General features: G+C 38.5%; 1 protein-coding gene across 6 annotated transcripts in view; it reads right to left on the bottom strand.

The window, feature by feature from the left end:
* CRYBG3 (crystallin beta-gamma domain containing 3) overlaps positions 1-18,896 on the bottom strand; it is a 94,377-nt gene that overhangs the window by 30,425 nt on the left and 45,056 nt on the right. For all 6 annotated transcript variants that reach the window (XR_008843058.1, XR_008843055.1, XR_008843056.1 and 3 more), the window contains 8 exons: positions 15,064-15,203; positions 13,654-13,768; positions 12,578-12,613; positions 11,737-11,870; positions 9,914-10,040; positions 5,949-6,091; positions 4,256-4,382; positions 3,245-3,277 (listed from right to left, as the gene is read on the bottom strand). Coding sequence is in view for 3 of the 6 variants with exons in the window: in XM_056516313.1 (XP_056372288.1) it covers positions 3,245-3,277; positions 4,256-4,382; positions 5,949-6,091; positions 9,914-10,040; positions 11,737-11,870; positions 12,578-12,613; positions 13,654-13,768; positions 15,064-15,203 (855 nt within the window). In the remaining 3 variants the exon portion in view is untranslated. The remainder of the gene's footprint in view (positions 1-3,244; positions 3,278-4,255; positions 4,383-5,948; positions 6,092-9,913; positions 10,041-11,736; positions 11,871-12,577; positions 12,614-13,653; positions 13,769-15,063; positions 15,204-18,896) is intronic.

Below are 18,896 nucleotides of genomic sequence, written 5' to 3'. Positions count from 1 at the left end.
TCAAAACAAGCCTAAACCAAAATACACACACACAGAAAAATCCCAAAGCCTCCATCAAAACAAAAAGAAACCCTGGTATGATGTAGGCTATGATCTATAGCAAAGACACCCAGAATTCTGTACCCTTGGCCTACCACTGTGTAACTGAGATGAATTTCATTTAAAGGTCTGAAAGAGAGGCTGGAAAAGAATGAAAAATTGAAGTGTATCAAGAGAACAGCTCATATTCTGTAATGGAAGAAAAACATGATGGCTGTTGCAAGAGCTACTTCCCCCTTCATGCCCCAAATTGGCCAAGCTTCCTGCCAAAGAAAAGAAATCAAGTGCTTTTGCCAGCATAGAGTGAGAAGGCCAAACACAAGTGTCAGCAAATGATTTTATGGAAAAGTTCAGTCTATGTTTTTAAAAGAAATGAATGTTTCCTGTTAGAAAGAACAAGAAAGGCTCAAGCTGGCCTTGCAGGCTATGAGAACTAATTGGAGAGCACAGATCAGCTACAATAAAATGAATAAAGTGTAACTGACTTTTCTGTAAATACAACTGCACTGGATGTCACAAAGCAGCTATTTAAGCTGTAATTACACTGATGTTCTACCCACTCATCTCCAAGCTCTTTACAAAAGGGAATATATATACATACACACTGCCTTTCTTTCATAGGCCACATGCTATGCAAGGCTTTAAAAAAAGACTCATTTTCACACAGAATTTATCTGGTAATGAATGAGGGTCTTAATTTGACAAAGGTTGGGGTGGAGCACTGATTCCTCAGTGCAAACACTGCAATTAGTTTCCAACTGCAGCCATCTCCACTTTGTCAGGGTCTGACATTACTGTGTGAGGTTGTACTTTCCAAATATCCAATGGGTAGAATATTAAAGTACAAATTCAGGGTTGCACAACAATTATTTCTGCCTCCTAAATCAACTATACAAGTCACCTGCTGCTGAAAGAGACTTGGTTCTTGCTGGGCAAAGCTTTATTTTAATAAATGAAATGAATGGCTTTGCAGAGTTAGTGATTTCTGTGTGTACTTGGTTTATTAGGAAGCTTGACAGGCAGAAAAGGTCAGGGGAGTTACTGAGACATTTAAGACAATTTTGCAGCTTTTTGATTTCTGATAAGAACAGAAATAGAAAAAATACACACTCTTATACACAGTGCCAACAGCTCCCTTACAGGTCCATGCTTATTAATAGAGGGAGAATGTACAGTCATTCAAAATAACCAATATATGACTTATTCAAGGATCAAACATCAGGATGTTTAAGGATTTGCCAGTTCATATGCACCACACTTAGAAGTTCCAAACTAAGAGATTGGTTTTCAAGTAGAAAACTTTTATTTCACTCTGAAAGTGAAATTCTTGATATTTATCCAGGGGCCTGTCTTTTACTTATCCTAAGTGATTACATGTTTTCCCATTAAAAAATTATTCAAAATATTCTTACAGTTCCTGTAAGAACTGTAGTGATATGAAATATGTTCTTTCTTCCCTAGCCCTAAGGTAGAATCCTATGAAAACCAGGATTGTGATAAGTCAGGACAGTCATTTTTTCATAAATGGTGGCAAGACTGTTATTAAAGACCACAAGAAGCAAAATCCAATCCAATCCATGTCAATATTTAAAGGTGGCTATGCATATACAGACACAGAGAGGTTTTTTTTCAGGTTTCTGGGAATAAAAATCCTGTAAAGCACAATTTATTGAAACTTCAAAGGTTTGAGCTGATCTTAAAGGTCTGCAACACTGGAATAATACACCCAAAAGAATAGATTTTGGGAGATCCTGAAAACATAGAAGAATTGGAGATGGAAACAAAATCATCTTCCACTGTTTAGATCCCACCAGTTTTATCTGAGTCAGTTATTTCTTCTGGTATCATTTACCAAGGCCCTCTGGTGAACACACTTGCAAGTTTTTGGAATTGTCTGCAAACTGCCATGTGAATAGGTTGGGCAGGAAGTCAGTGTTTAAGGCTAAAATAATACACCAATTATGTCTTCAGACAGGAAACATTTCCTGCAGCCCTGGGTTAATCATAAAATGGTAGAATTGGAGAAAAAGGAGGGTGTGGTCCACCTGCTAAGTAACACAATGCACAACATTTCCCATCCAAGCAAAAAAGAGAGAAATTGTGTCCAGATGACAAAATACTTAAGTTTGCTGAAACAGAACCACAGAGCTCTAAAATATCTTTTGTCTGAAAATAAGTCATGTTTCTCGAAATGAACTTTCCCAAATTTGCTTAATTAAAAGCATGTCAGAGAGAGCAATAAAACCATTCAGATCATCACCCAAGCTAGCAGGGTGGGGAAAGATCAATCAAACAACTCATGCTGGACAGGGGGAGAGCCCTGCTGGGACAGAACACTGCAGGGGACACAGAGCACACATGGTGATGAACACAGAGCAGGTTTGTGTTTCAGAAAGATAACTCAAAGGTCCATTAATGGAACATAACCTTGTAAGATAAGGACCAGAGTGTAAGGCTCTAAACTGACTCATTTTTGAGACTCAGAGTGAATTATAGGGAGTACTTTCTCTTAATAAGTTATCACCAAGTTAGACACAACTTTCAGGGCAACTGTCAGAATGTATCATATATTTATCACAGATTTATCATGATCAGGATGTGCCCAGTTAAGCTCTGATGGTACTGTAACAAAAAGGGAACCTTAATGAGCAGCTCTACCTGCTTGGAAGACTTTGGAAAGCAGAACTATCAACATCCAAGACTAAAAAAACCAATTTCCAGGTCTTGATGCATCTGCAGGTTTGAAATGTGCAGCTCAGTTTTCTGCAGCTCCTCACACAGGAGTGACATAACATAAACATAGGAGTGACAAACTGGATGCAATGCAAAATAATGGAAAGAAAATCTGCCATAAAGAGAAGGATGAATAGATGGGGTGGTGAGTTTCCAGAAACAAGAAGGAAATAAGAGGAAAATCAATAGCCTTAGAGATCCAAAGTCACTCAAAACCTATTGGACTGCTTGCATTTTTGGGGATAGAATTCTAAAGGGTATGATCCAGAATAAAGCAGAGTAGAACACTTAGCAGACTTTACTTTTGTCCATCTACCAGTTTCCTCCATCACTGATTTGCTATAGCAGAGTGACAATAATGAGGTATCAGCTGAAATTATTGAGATACCATCTGAAGCAAGGCATTCAACATTACCTGCATTTAATTATTAAGTAGTTTAGTACTACAGACTGTTATGCAATGCCAACCTACCAAGTGTGGAGGCTCATTCATCCCAAGGGGCTCCTGCAATAAAATAAATACATATACACACATTAGAAAAGCCCAACATTAATTACAATTCATTTCCTAAAGAGAGATGCCAAGTTGCCTGAAATTTGTGAAGTATGGACTCATGAGCAGAGAAAAAAACAACTTCCCAAGCTCTTGGCACAATTCTGTTCCCTAATTTCTGCCATGAGCTGCCTGCAAGCTCACAATTACCTGCCTGATTGTTCAATGCCTTTCATACAGAGAACTTGCATCAGCATTAATTAGTTACCATAATATGCATTAGAATCCATGTAAATGTCTCTGCATTTATTTTTGAGGCTGTTTCTTAAAAGACAGAATTGAAACCAATAAAAGACACCTCTCTCAGCACATGCTCCTCAAAATAAGGTTAAGTATTCCTTTTGCATTCCTATAATTTATTACTTATTAATAATTTATTACTTATTATCAGAAGATTATCTTTGTTTTGCATTAGGGTTTTGACAGTGCTGGCACTAATCTGTTTGGGTGAGTTGGCACTACCTAAGATTGAATAATGGATTAAAAATATTTCCTGTCTTTATTCACTGTATCTAGTACAAATATTTTAGCATAAAAATAAGAAAAAAACACAACAGAATTCTATTATGCAACAACACAGGCCAGATAAATTCTCAAGTATTTTTAAATACATTATCAATTCCTATGTTCTAAGGCAAATTAATCTTTCCAGGCCAGTTTATTTTTTCCATGTATGCAGTGTGCCAAAGGAAAATTCTTCTTATGAAGTTTCCCTGACATTTTTCTCAAAAGACAGAAAGATCTGCTGTGTCCATTTAAGTCTCCATCCTGAAGAGACTCATTATGCCTTCCATGAGAGTCTTTAAATTGTTTCCAAGCAAATAGACAGGTTGTTATAATGTGGGCTCTCCTGTTTAATTATTATGGTAAGATCTGAACTCCAAAGGTCTCATTTCTTTTAAGGTTTTCCCTTAAATTCTGATAACTCACCAATTTAACAGGTCGAATTGACATGATGGTTTTACTAGATCCTCCCCAGTCAAAGAAGCATTTGTATTTTCCTTTCTCCAACACATATTGTTCTCCACAGAAATATTTCTGCTGATATGCCACCCACCTGGAGAATGACACAAAAATTAAACTGAAAACATTGAATTTTTCTGAGTAGTCTGATGACAGTAACAGCAAGTCAAGCACAACAGAATGTCCACCTGGCAGACAGTGCAACATTAAACCTAATGAGAGGCACAAAACTGTCAAACACTTCATCTTCTGTTTTTCCCTACTTTGACAAACACAAGATTTTGGGTGTCTGCTTTCTCAAATTCATTGTGAGATAATGCCCTGCTCAGAAATTCAGAGGAAAGACATTTAATTGATAACTTTTTGAATCTCTCTTAATTGACTCTTTGCCTGCTTGGCATTCCCCAGACAGGGCTTTCTTACAGCTTTTCCAGCTGGATTTAGGAAAAATGGTGCAAGAAGAAAGAGAAGTAACTGAGGAAGGCTTGATGAGATGAAGCCAAAGCCTACAATAGCTGACAGTTCAAGCTTCTCCCACTCTGCTTCCTCTCCTGCAATTTAAGCAGAAAGAAACCCCCAACAGAGGGTCCTTCTATCCCTGCACAGTGGCAGAAGCAGATGGGGGTTAGAAAGACACCTCTAGATCACTCACCTGTGGTGGTGCATTCCTCTCTTACTCACCCAGCACTGGGACTGCTCTATTAAGGATATAACAGGGCATGTCCTTACCCATTATACTTTTATCACCCACTGACAAATCTGTTTGCTATTAATTTATCCAATCATTTTTTTAACCTCCTGGTGCTCTTTGCTACCACAGCCCCTTCAAGTTCCAGAAACTCACTGCCTCTAGTGTAAGAAAAGTTTTTTTTTCCGCCCTTCCCACATCAAAATCTTCTTTAAAGCATCATCCAGTTCTATAAAGCATTTCCCCCAACTGTTGTCATGCAAGATTCTGTGAACTGCATTAATCTTTTCTTACCACCTTCAGGATTTTGCAGCTCTCATTTCTATCCCTTCTCTCCAAACTGTCTCAGCATTTCATTCTTGCACCTAATCCTCATGAGACACTAATCACCAATCCCTACATAAGCAGTTCAGGTCCCTCACTTCACAGTTCCTGATCCCCATCACCATTAGGGTAGTTATGACAATATTAATACTGCATTTTAAAAATTACTATTAAATGTCTGAAACCCACATGATTCCACAGTGCTCTTTTCCCTTAATGTCTTTTATGTTTTAGCTTTTATAGTTCTATAAAACTATTTAAATCTTAAGTGCCAGCAGTCTGACTTTATTACAAATATAGAACATCTCATCCTTTCTGGACAGGCTCTACCTGTCCCAAAAGTTATACCAGTTCTTAAATTATCTAAAATATCTTTTCAGTATTACAGCCATGGAACTATGTGACTCCTCTGGGGGGACATCACAGACTTTTTCTATGAATAAGAACATTCAGATCCAAATCAAGGTGTAGGCATGGGAGCTACAGAAAACTAAATTTCCATTCTACTCCCCAAGGAAATTTAAAGAAACCCTTTTCTCCTCCAAGTATTTACCACATGTACCATGTGGAACATAGTCTGTCAAAAGATGCACCAAAATGTGCACAGGAATGTTTAACAGTTCCACCCATATATCTGAGTAGACTTACACTCCACTTTTCACAAGAATCGACCTTGTCTCAGGGCCAAATCCAACCTGCTCCAAATCAGGGATTTCTTCATTGATGATGTCAAATGCTTTCCCATCTTCATCATCAGACTGGAAAAGTGCCACTGAAGACTCTATGAAATCCTAAGAGGCAGCACAGGAGTTAGAAGACTGTCACAGCTCAATGACTCTTCACAACATAAAACATTTTGGGAAAGATCTGTAGCCAGGAAGACAGCATTTTATAGAGCTGTGAAGGGACTTGGCTCCCTGGTGTGCATCTTTATGGGATATTTTGGCATTGAAGTTCTGGGATAACTGGAAGCCTGACAATCTGATATGGCCTGCAGGGGTTTGCACTGAAGAGAGGAACAGCCTGCTGCCCCTGAGCACCATCCTTTCCTCTCTGAGAGTGCAAAGATGCCTGTATGGGAAGGAGAAGAGTTAAGAAGAAAAGAGTTCAGCACTAATCTTCCAAAATAACTACTCCAAGCACTACCACAACTATAGTTTTTTATTAAACTTCTCCTTCCTCATCCCTTCCCAACAACATGGCAATAATTATGGAGAGGAAAAGCCTGGGCAAGATCACCTTTCCAGCACAAAGGGCTTGTGCTTCTTGGATACATCCACTATAGCTATAAATAAATCCTGCTTAACATTGTCACATTCTCTCTTACATAGCTGTGTGACACTGCTTTGTGCTTTCAGCCAGCTTAGTTTCTTGGCCAGATTACTTGCACAGCTTCAGATTATTTGAATTTGGGTTTCAAATCTTCAGCTTTTTAATCACTTAGCAATTTTAAGCACACAGTTCAGTTGCTGCTTGGGAAAACAAAAAACAACAATCCATTCACTTTACTCCTGTAACTTTTAACAGAAAGCACAAACTCAATTTCAGTGTTTCTCAATCATTCAGCAGTGTTAGAAATTGAAAACTAAGTAAGTCTTGCAAACAAGAAACAATTGCTGTCAAGCAAATAATATGGTTGACAGAGACTCACAAACATATGAAGACTCCACAGTGGGTATTTTTACACTAAACACTGAGAAAAAAAATATTTTTAGCCATCAAAAAGCACTTAGAAATTAAGGCCAAACCAAGCATGCACGCAGATTAATTTGGCCAGGTGAACCTGATCAAACAGGCTCTTTGGAGGACACCATGTCTTTCTACAGGATCCAATCACAATGAATAATGAAGACCAAATTTAGAATGAGCACTTGATGTGGTTCAACTTCTCTGCACAGTTTACAGGACAGCAAAAGGTGATGGAACAAATTCTGTACTAAAACTGGTTTTCTTACTGTGTTGACCACTTCCTTCCTTCATTTATTTAAACTGTTAAACTGTTGCAACTATTTCAGGTATACACTAGAATTTAAAGTGCCAGGTTGGGAAAAATCATCATGAACAACTGCAGTTTCAGACTACTTTTTGGGGGAAAAAAATTAAATAAACAAACAAACAAAAAACCCAAAAAAACCAAACCAAACCAAAAAAACAACCAATGCAGTAGTAGTGCAAATGAAAACCAGCTGCTCTTAACATTCCTAAAGCAAAAGACTTTGTTAGAGTACCCAAAAAGTCATTTAGATCAAATCTACACATAATTTACTTAACTAAGTTTAATATAATGAAGTATATCCACAGTTGTAATTAAATTTAAAACATCTTTCAAATTCAGCCATTATTCTTTCCTGCCTGAACTTCCACTACAACTTCTCTTACAACAACCAACAGGAAAAATATTTTTAAAATAAATTACTTTCAGACCAAAGCAGATCATTCCAGACTTGAAAACATTAGTGGGAAAGCTCGGAGGGCACCATACTCAGAAACTTTGCTCTTTCACTGAGCCATGGGCAAACCCCAGCTCAAAAGACATTTGACACTGCAGAAAAGAAGCAAGTTCCTCTCCCCCAGAGCAGCTCAGAGTCCACACTGCTGCCTGCCCTCGGAACAGGCTCTGCACTTGACTCAGGTGAGCTCAACACAGATGCTGACAGGGAGCTGGCAGCAGCTGGACAAAACAATTCCACATGATCTTTTTATCTCTGCTTCCCAAACACCCCCTGAGCCCCCCACTGGCTCTTGTGACTGTTCACTGCAGGAATATTCAAGGCAGCCAAAAGCTGAGAGCTCCTGCTGCATGCCCACACGTGGGCACATCTTCACCAGTGGCTGCAGAGGGGGATGTGCAACAATATCCCTGCAGATCCTGAGCCCACTGCAACCTTCACCCTGCTTCCCCTGACAGAAATCCTGAGCTCAGGGAGAAGAGCCAGGACATTTGCAGTGAGGGGCCTCAAGCACAAAGTGTTTGGATTTTTGCCCAGGTCCCCTTGAAACCGAACGTTTGGTACTAAAATATTTTTAAAATCCTGACCTTAAGTGTGGTACACAAAGTCACAAAGGGAGCATATGGCCAGCCTGAGCACTGCCCTGGGTGCTGCACAGAGACAATCTGCTGGTCAAGCCAAACAACACAATGCCAGGGCCATTACTCATTCCATTGGCAAGCAGCTGGTTACCTTCAGTTATGCAACAAATTGGGGGGAATTATTCCTTTTCACTTCTATCATCATTAGGTAAATATTTATACATATTTATAAGCCAAGTGGAATGATAAATGTTGATATATGATTGTGAATGATACATGTTTTTAAAATGTTAATGACTTGAGCCTTCTGACTGTTCTAGGTGCAAGTTCAATTAAATACATGATATGGAAGGTCATTCTTGCTACTCTCATACATGATTTTAACTTGTATTTATGTCCTCTGCCAAGAGGAAAATCTAAAACGATAAATTTAAGTTGCTCAAGCTGAAAAAATGAGGAAAACTAAGATTTTTTAAGTAATTGAATAGGATTATGCACATTCAAAATCAGAATCTGAAGAAATTTCCTACCTACTATTTTCTCAGAAACCTAAAAATAAATTATTTAGAGAAGGATATTTTTCTTGAATTCAATTAATTCTCCTATCTTTATTTTGATAGATTCTGATTGTAAATACATCTTTGCTAGGTGCTTGTCATGAAAAACAAACCTGCAAATTGTGAATTTAAGTATGGCCTTCTTGGGGTCACATTAACCTTTTATTAAAAAATAGAAAAGACTGTTGAGACAATGAATTTGTTTTAAATGCCCATCTTCAATTTCCACAAAATTCCTTGCTCAGGAATATCACATCTCCTCAGATGAGGGGATGAGAAATCTGAATATATAAAACTGAGTAATATCAGAGTGAACAATCTTAGTCTCAGAAGAACTTACTTTTTGCAGCTGTATTTAATGCTCACAGAGTTGCCATTATAATAAAAAAAACTTTCAAACCCTTACACAAACAAAAAACTCAAACCAAACAAAGGAAATGATAACGAAGTTCTAATCCCACTTTTCCTCATCGCTAATCCAAGTTTGCTTCCAATAGTGGGCTCTTATAAATAGTTTTTATTATTATTTCATCCTTGTCTCCACTAAACACATTTTAGTAGCAGGGATTTTTTTACCATGATTATTTCTGCTGCCAAAATTTTCTGGCAGAAAAATCACAGACAGAGGGTAATGCTGTTTTAAGGCTTGCAACAGCTGCTGCATTGAAAAGCTATTTTTGTTTTAATCAAGAACTACTCTGTACACTCAGGCACGTTACGCTTTTAAGAAAATTCCGTTTGCAAGATTTAAATAGCTCGAGGTGCAGGACTGAGGTACTTGGAAAACCTGGCAGGTAGACAAGGAAGTCTGCATGACACAATTTTTGTATGAACTTCACCAAGTTTAGAACCTGCTTCTTTCTCAGTGCACTCTAGATTTCAGGCAGTAGGAAAAGAATGAGGATGAGCACGGGCAAAAGATGGAATGGCCGAACCCCAGGCAGCTGTGCCATGCACAAAGAAGAACTTTGCTCTGTATGGACAGAGCTGTGCATGATTTGTATGAAACCCATGTGAGTACTTACAGCCTGAAGGAAGCGGAAGGACAGCAGGGCACTGTCAGATCCCCCCCAGGAGCATCTGTCCTCATAATCTCCCTCCTCCAGCAAGAACTGATGGCCCTTGTAGCGTTCCTGATCATAGGCAACCCATCTGTGGCAGCCCCACAACAGGAAAAAAAAGAGAAGTCAGCAAAGGCAAAACAACTGCACACACGATTTTCTCTAACAAAACACTAAACAGTGTTTAGTGAACATCCCAAAAACACTAAAATGAGTATCACAAACCCAGCCAATGAACAAAGCAATGCTTGTTTGGAATCACAACAGGCACCCATGAAGTGTTCTTTGTGGATCAAAATCCTGCCATGTGATTCTTTATCCAACAATGGTTGATTTATGTAATGCTTCTCAGTGCACCTCCTCTCAGCCAGCCACATTCCCAACAGCAATATTTGGTACCACAGAGCCCAGGATGCAGCTAGGTGCCAAAACTTTCAGTGAAAAAAAAAAGCAATCTTAAGTGTGCTAATAAATGGTGAGACTCTATGCTTGCTGGAGCTGGTGACAAAATTAAGATTTCAACAGAACAAGATTTCGCCTGCTTATATTTTTTTTTTGCTTTAATCTAAAAATGTATACATATAAACAGACAAAGCAAATTGAAGATATAAACCATATTGTAAATGGAATATGCTTTAGCAGTAAACAAATAGAAATTTTCAAAGTATTTTGAATAAATAGATAAGGCTCAGATAAAAGAAAGTGTTTCCATATCAACTTCAAACCTCTAATGGATGTCAATTCAAAAAAGTGCTTCCCCCTCCTTTTTTCTTGTAAGCATTTCTTTCATTAAAGCTCCCTTGTAAATATTAAAACTGCTGTACAAATTCTGTTGGCAGTGAAATTTGGCAGGCAGGGATAGCTTTACTTTTAGTACCATTTGGTTTACATTAATTCAGCTGTTTAGGTTACCACAGCACTAAAAATAAAAGCTGCCACAACAGACAGAACAATGATTTTTAATAATCTGAGGCTTCCCAGATAGTGAACACACAGTACACTTCTGAATAGATTATTTGAGTATTAAGTTTGTTTTGAATTTAGTGCTCATAAAATTCTGACAACAGCCTGAAAGGATGTATATTATTCCATCTTTATGCTGAAGTGGAAAATCCCTTAGGAAACAAGAGCAAGATTTTCTGAAAACTGTTTAATTGCTGAGGTGTTTGGCAGAAGCAACCATCCTGCCTGCTCTCAGACAGTCCTATCCTGTTGGGAGAGGCTGAAGGAACAGCCTGAGGGGTAGGTGGCTGATGCTGAGTTTACCTCAGAGCATCCATCTGTGACAATCCTGTGATACAGGGAGGGGCAGGGCAACACAGAATCCATCCAGTGCCTCAATCAATTAAAATAACACCACATTCCCAATGCCAGATAACACGCAGCAGCTGGCAGAGGAAAACTATTGAGACAATAAAACAGCTTGTAGTTTTCAGAGGTATTAAAATGCCAAATTGAAGACTGGCCACACCTACCCAAAGCCATTTCAGCAAATTAAGTAGCGACTATCAGAAGTATAAAGCAATACAAATTAAAGCTCTGTGTGAAAAAAGTGCCCTAATTTATTGGCATCCAAATGGCAAACACTGACTTCAGACCTTTCACACATCTAGCTTGGTAGGCTGATAACTGAAGAGCTGATAATAAGAGAAGTATACACTCCCTTCTTTTCAAAACATTTCACCTGTGGAAGACTCCAATCATCCCTTAGTTAGCACTTCTAAGCATTTAGTTATGCTTCTGTATTTTAAAATAAATAAATAGATGTAAAACTGAAATATACTCACACTCCACCAATTACACGTAGTGATCCAATTTCCTGAAACTCCTCTTCACTACCAAACAGTGCTGGGACAGAAGTGATGTTTTCTGAAAACTCCTTGGACCATCCTCCAAAGTGGGTTTTCTCATATATTATTATCTAGAAAACATGATGTTGAGCTTAATCCTTCACAAGTAGACAAGAAACCTCTCCCTATACTTTGCTGAAGTTATTTCCATGACTGCAGTTAACAGCCCCTTCAAGTTCCTCATCTGCTGAATCACACAGATCAGCTCTCAGCAATATTTATATCTGTTGAAACATTTATCAGAACAATACCCAAGTCATGCATGTATTTGTATAATTAAAAGTTACCTAAAGTGTTAATGTTTTTTAAGAAGGAGGAAAAACAAGCAATTGCTCTGGATCAGCTTTCAGCTCCTCAGATCACAGAAGGACCATGGTCTCACTCAGAACTCTTGTACTGGAATAGGTGCTAGGATGGAAGGGTCCTATTCCTGTCCTCTTCCTCCCCTCCCTCTCCATTTTTTTTTTTTTTTAACTCGGTATGTTAAATGGGAAAATCTCCCCCAATCCCTTTATCATTACAGTGACTAATGTGCCAAGTCAGAAAAACTCATTTTATAGCAAATTCACACTTTCCTAATATGTGAAAAGCAAACTACTGGTACTTTTACACCTCATCAAACACTAAGTGAACTTGACAGCATTAGGGAATTTTTCTTCAGCAGCAAGCATTGAATAGTTATCAAAGATCACACACCAAACAAAAGGAAAGCAGTTTGCATATAGATTTCATATTCCCAATGTGCTTTTATTTTATTCTCAATGCCCTCTGTGCTTACCTTGACATTCATTGGCATTTGCACCTTTAGTCCACCCTAAGAACAGATGGGGAAAAAGTTATTTCTATTAAACTTCAAGTTACACTCTGACATGTGTTTTATAGTACTATCAGTAAATGAAGTCCTTGCAATTATATTCACCACTTTCAGTGCTGGCCATAGATCTCAAAAGGTCAGGCACACTATAAACCTGACCTACAAACACATCAGAGACTGCAAGCTATTTAAAAAGATCTCTTCTTAAAACTATCTAGAATTCTAAAGTAAATATTTACTACATGTTTTTAAACTAATTGATATTGACTATTTTTTTACAATTAACTTTTATAGCTTTTTTGTATGCATTTCAAATTTCTAAAGCACAAATGGTGCAACACCAGAACAGAGACAAAACAGCAGGAGAGAGAGAGAAAATAGAGTCTGACATATTCATGTTTATGGTCAAAGAGCAAATACAAGAAATGCATCTTCTCTGGAAATGTTAGTGAATGATGCTATGTGAGGGAATAAGAGACTGACCTCACTTGAGTGACTAAAGAGACAGCTATTAGGTCTTGCTCCTTTATGGCTTTTAAACTGTCTTTCCATAGGACTGCTATGTGCACAATAAAATTTGTGTTATACCCCTTCCCATCTCTCTCACATGCAGATCCAAGTGTCTATCAACACAAAAAACAGCTGCACCTCCCCAGATTTGTGTGCAATCTGTGGTCAGAGAAATACTGCTGGGTAATAAACTCTGTATCTGGTCTTCCAGCCCCAGCAGACCCTAACTGAAAAAAAAAAGAAAATCAAAAACTTCAGAAGGGCTTTTTGGTTAATTAACTGGTGTTGGAGGCAATAAAATGAAGAGCCTTTCTGTCTTATTTGACTCCTCCCAACAACAGCGTATCCCAGGAAGATGTTGGGAGGGTGCAGAAGCCCAAAAAGTCACAGTGACCAAAGCAAACACACCACAGAGGGTTAACCCATAATGAACACCAGAGCCCAAGCTGTATTTAGGTCAAAACCTTTGGGGAAGCACCAATTAAAAAAAGGAAGGCACACAACTTATTAGGGAATTGTGAAGTCCTCACCATTCTTAAGGGACGCAGAGATTTTACATCTGCTGAAGGAATTTCAGGTGGTGAATCACATTCTTCCAAAACTGTCATGTCTCCCTTGTAATTCAAGTCTGAATAAGCAAGCCATCTAGAAAGTAAGGAAAAATGACCCAGTAAGTTCATTCATTAGATTCCAAATACAAAGATCTTATTGAAATTATTTTCCTTTTTGTACTGATAAGAGCTAGATAATGTTTTAGACAGCACATCAAAACAAAGCTGTATTTAAATATGCTGGCAACATCACTGCTAGGAAGATCACAAATACTTTTTCTTAGTCCAAGCTAAATATAAATGAAAGAGAAGAAAATTACCAATTTGTTCACTCACTTAAAAAAGCCAGCTTGCTACTCTATGAGTATACAAAAAAAAAAAAAAAAAAAGTCAGCACTGAGGATGAGACATTTGCATTGAATTTTATCACCTTATCACCTTATAAATTAAAAGACTTCTTACATCAATCTCATGTCATTTTTTCAGTGAAAGTTATTAAAGTAAGATTATTTACAACAATCCTTTAGAAAGCTATCCTAATTTTTATGTGAAGATTAAAACTGCAGGGAGTCCTTGAAACTGTTTTAAATCAAGAAGAAAGTTGAATGTAGAAGCTAGACACAGGCTTAGGAGACCACACAAGGAATGGAGGAAGAGGCAAGGAGTCATGGAAAGTGATTTTCTTAAAACTACCAAGTCTTGTCAAAACTAAGACAGGACTCTGTTTTTAACTCCTTCACCACCCCAAGCTTCACAGACATACTGTGAGATTGTGGGAAGGAAGGCTTGGCTCACGTGGAAAGGCAAGAACTGTGTAATAAAAGAGCTAATGTCATTCTGCAATTATTTATGGGAAGAGCCACACAACTCCCAAACTTCAGGAACTGTGAGGTTTTGCCCCAGGGAACAACAGCCCATTCTGCTCAATACAGGAAGTTCTGGGCTACCCAGGGGCCTGTGTCATATTGCATCACCTCCCTCCAGAATGCCAGGATATGGCTGTAGCTTGAGAAATGCTTGGATGATGTAACACTCATTTTCTGGTATGCAGCCACAGTGTTATGGTTATAACAGGGTGGGTGACTTGGGAGACAGTATCTATTCTCCAATGAAATAAAAGCTAATTATAGCTGAGTTGTTTCCTCTATTTATAAAGCTACTCAAATATGGAATTACTGAAGACTTCTGCCAGCAACTAGGAAAAAATGCCTTCAAACTAGGAGCCCACAGAGCACAATGCTGATGTGTAGGGCTGGGAATATTAAATGGATGGTTACTGATTTCTAGCAAAACCCCACAAATATTGTTCATGTTGCTGATTGAGTTTCATCCCCTGATATTACTCTTATACCTGCTGGAAAAATTGTGTTAAAAAGGTTCAGTACTCACACTCCTGATCTGACTCTTATGTAAGGATTTTTCTCAACATCCAGTTCTTCTAAATTGGCAACTGCACTCTGTATGCAGATGGGAAGTCCCTCTGTACTACCAGCTGCCAGGCAGAATTCCACCTCTGGAATGCCACAGTCCTGTGGAAACAAATCAAAGGTAATGCTTATCCACACTTGCAGACTGTGCCCCCAAACATTCCCTTTTTTGCCCCATCTTCTCATCCTTCTCCAGGCTTCATATGATGGAAGGGTTTTATTTTTTTTCAAATGGAGGCTGGAATTTTTAGAAAAGCTAAGGGAGGTGAATTTCCAAAGAAGAAATTTATGGCTGCCAGGCTACTTGCAAAAAGGCCAGTTTGCAAAAAAGGCTACTTTGCAAAAAGGCAAAGGACTGAACAGCATTATAGTACTGATTTCTTATTTTTTAAAAGTCAATGCTTCCATAACACACACAATGCATACATTAAATAAAACTTTCCAGAAATATCTATTGCATTCCCACCTCTGCCCCTCCATAACAATTAAGTTCTGTAATGCAGAATCCAACTACAGTATCAAGCCATAAGAGTTCAATTTTTTTGTTGTGCTATATAAATCTACAGAATTTTAGATGAAGAAGGAAAAAAAAAGATCAGAATTAGAAAACATCTATTCTGTTAAGTAGACACTTCAGCAACTTTCCTGTTACCACAAAGCAACAATCTCTATTTCCTTATTGGAGGTTTACCACAGAGATACAATGCTGGAGAACAAACTTGGCCATGTGCTCTTCTCTAGAAATGGCAGGAATTTTATTGAGCCACCCTCATTTTGCAATATTTATATAACATATTGCCATTCCCTTCTTCTGAAAGGAATAACACAAGAGCTTGCAGAGAAACTCAGCAACAGGGCACAAAAGCCCTGCAAGTTACAGCACCTCACCTCATGACAGCACCTGCAGTGCTGTCCTCCTGCATGTGGGTTTTTAGCAGGGTTTTCAGGGGGTAAAATCCCACTTCTTGGTTAGCAAGATTTTTTTCATTAGCTATTCAACTGTCAGCACTAAGTGTGGCAATTGGAATGGATGCACTTCAGGGCATTGTTTCACTTTCATCCCGAGACCTGAGGTAACACAGTTAACACTGCTTTAGCAACTCTCCCTCCTGCACAATCACATTTCCTCTGTATTGTACCTTGCAAACAATGCTCACTCTTTGTTTTTAGAGCAAAAATTGCAATACCAGCATTTTTATTTTCAGATTAACAAATCCACAAAAACTAGGAAAAAAGACTTTCTAGTACAAAGCTGCTTTAAGGGAAAATGCTAAGGAACTCCATTCCTCAATTCTAAGTGTTTTGCTAGACAAGATTTAAAAAAATTAAAATCTCCCCATAGTTTTTACATATATATGTATCTTATTAATTCACAGTTGAGAAGTAGTTGAAGCCTGTGCGTTTTTTTCTAAAAATATCTGATATGCAAGAAGGCTGAAATTCATAAATCCAACAATAAAGCTTGATCCAGAAAATGAGAAGTTGCACCTAGAATTCCACAAATAATGACGCCAGACTCATAATGGCTTCAGATAAATTCTGAAACAAAGTACCTACAAGACTAGACAAGTAGCAAAATAAAAGTATCTGCCTGCGGGCTCAGACAGAATATGAGATGGAGGATGTTTAATTTTAATTCAGTAGGAGGCTTTTGTTTTTGTTTTTCATTTAAGATTGGAAAAAGCCAGTCTGTAAGCTCTTTTCAAGTCTGCTTTCCTGACTCTGAAGCTCATGAGGCAGTCTCCAGCTCAAGAGATGACAAATGTACCAGAGTAGGTAAAGCACAAGCACTTGTAATAAAGTGTCTCCTATTTATCACCATCTCTATCCAGCTAGATTTTGAGAGCAATGAAAAACCTCTTACTCACAGTGACTGTATTTTTGTGTGTGTGCTAGATTAAGTCCACAAATGTCCTTCATAACGTGCCACACAATAAACTGAGGTCTTCACCAAAACCAATACAAATATTTATTTTTAAAGGTGGTAACGTGGTCAAGTGAGAAGTACATCACTTTTTCTAAGCACATTTTTTTACAGTCACAAGTACACATTTGACTTAAATATGGAGTTCAATTTACCTGCACTGATGCACAGACTGCAGAAAATAGTAATATTTATTATTACTGTATGAGATGAATGCTATATATTTGCAGATATACACTCTGTGCCATGCCATTAATTTATACAATCCAAGCATGCAAACTTAGCTTGGAAAATATTGGCCCCAGCATGTTCATATTTGCCTGAGCATATTTAACAGCCCTCATTACTTTCAGAGTCTCCTTTAACATTCCTAAAAAAGCCACCATCTTTAGAATCAAAATAACAACCACACAAATATGACAGTAGTCAGATGGAGAACTAGATCCTTCAGTGCAAAGCCCTGTCATCTGCAAGATGACAAGATCTGGATATAAGATACAGACATGCACAACTATTATCATGTAAAACTGCTGCCACAGTATTTCAGTCCAGATCCCAAACTGGAAGGTTTCCTCCCTAAATCCAGCCCCAAAACTGTGCCACCCCCCATCACAAGCAGTCCAAACTCACGTCATCCATTGTCCTACAGACACATCAGGCAAAACCAGAATAAAAAGCACAGCAAACAGATTAGGCAGCTGTGCTCATTTCCAGTGATAATACATAACCAGCAAATGCTTAGGTAGGTCACAGCCTCCAGGCATCCCTCTCTGCCTCCCTTACTCTGTGGCATTCTCCTCCTGCCTCCACACAGTCACCCTGGAATGCCTGTGCTTCCCTCGTGGTCCTTAGGGAGCTGGGATGTTTACAAAACACATGGAACACTTACAGACACCTCCAAAAGAGCAACATGGCCCTCAGCAGAAAGGTGAAAGCTCCTTCTGAAGGGGTTTAACATAACCCTTAAGCCTTTAGCACTAAATATTCCTCTTCAGTGGAATCTCTGACATTTTTTTAGCCTGACCAAGAGGTCAAGCAGAAGTGACAGATCTAAAGCCTTCAACCCCCTCAAGGTGGTCTTGGTTGTTTATCCTTCTTCTGGATCTAGAATTACAGCCCTAGCAGCTCCAGCAGGGCTAAATAAACTCAGCACTGCTAGGTCTTCTCCTTGGACCTGCCAGCTGTAGTGACTGAAGTGAACAAATCAGCCTGTTTAACTGGGGTGGCTTGGTGTCAACAACAGGACAAAGAATGACTAAAGTCTGGCTTCTTAAGGGAGATGCCAAAACAAGGATGAGAAAAGAGCCTATTGAAAACCAGGCCTAATTAGCTCTGGTATTCACATGATTGCTTTGTAATAACAGTCTAGACACCATTTTAATTTAGATACATATTTTGTCTGTAGGTTGCTATCTGCTTCTGGAGCCTTTTTTTTTTTTATTATTGGACCTGTTGGTCCCCCACTTTTTTACCCATTCATAATTCTTGTTCCCAGTGCTCCAGCACTGTACCACTCTTGCTACCACCCACCACCACCAAACCCAGTCAGAGAACTGAACAGGACTGGTAAATAAAATAATACAAAGGAAATAAATTATTACTGTCCTGTAAAAACCAATCAGCAAATGAGACCATCTGAAGCTGCTGGGCGTCTTCCTGTGGCATCTGACAAAGTAGTCCCTGCTTAAATCATTAGCTTCTTTTCACCTGGCAAACCACACACACAAAAGAAGCTCACCCTTCATGTAATAGAGTGAACAATCCCATTACAAAGAGCTTTGCTTAAGGAGACTCCACAAAGAATCCAGGTATTCCCTGCTATCCATCTTTGAGACAGTGATTATGAACTGCTTTTTTGGATCCCTTATCAC

The sequence above is a fragment of the Oenanthe melanoleuca genome, chromosome 1 (assembly GCF_029582105.1).
Source record: "Oenanthe melanoleuca isolate GR-GAL-2019-014 chromosome 1, OMel1.0, whole genome shotgun sequence".
Lineage (NCBI taxonomy): Eukaryota > Metazoa > Chordata > Aves > Passeriformes > Muscicapidae > Oenanthe > Oenanthe melanoleuca.
This window is presented reverse-complemented; position numbering and strand designations above follow the sequence as displayed.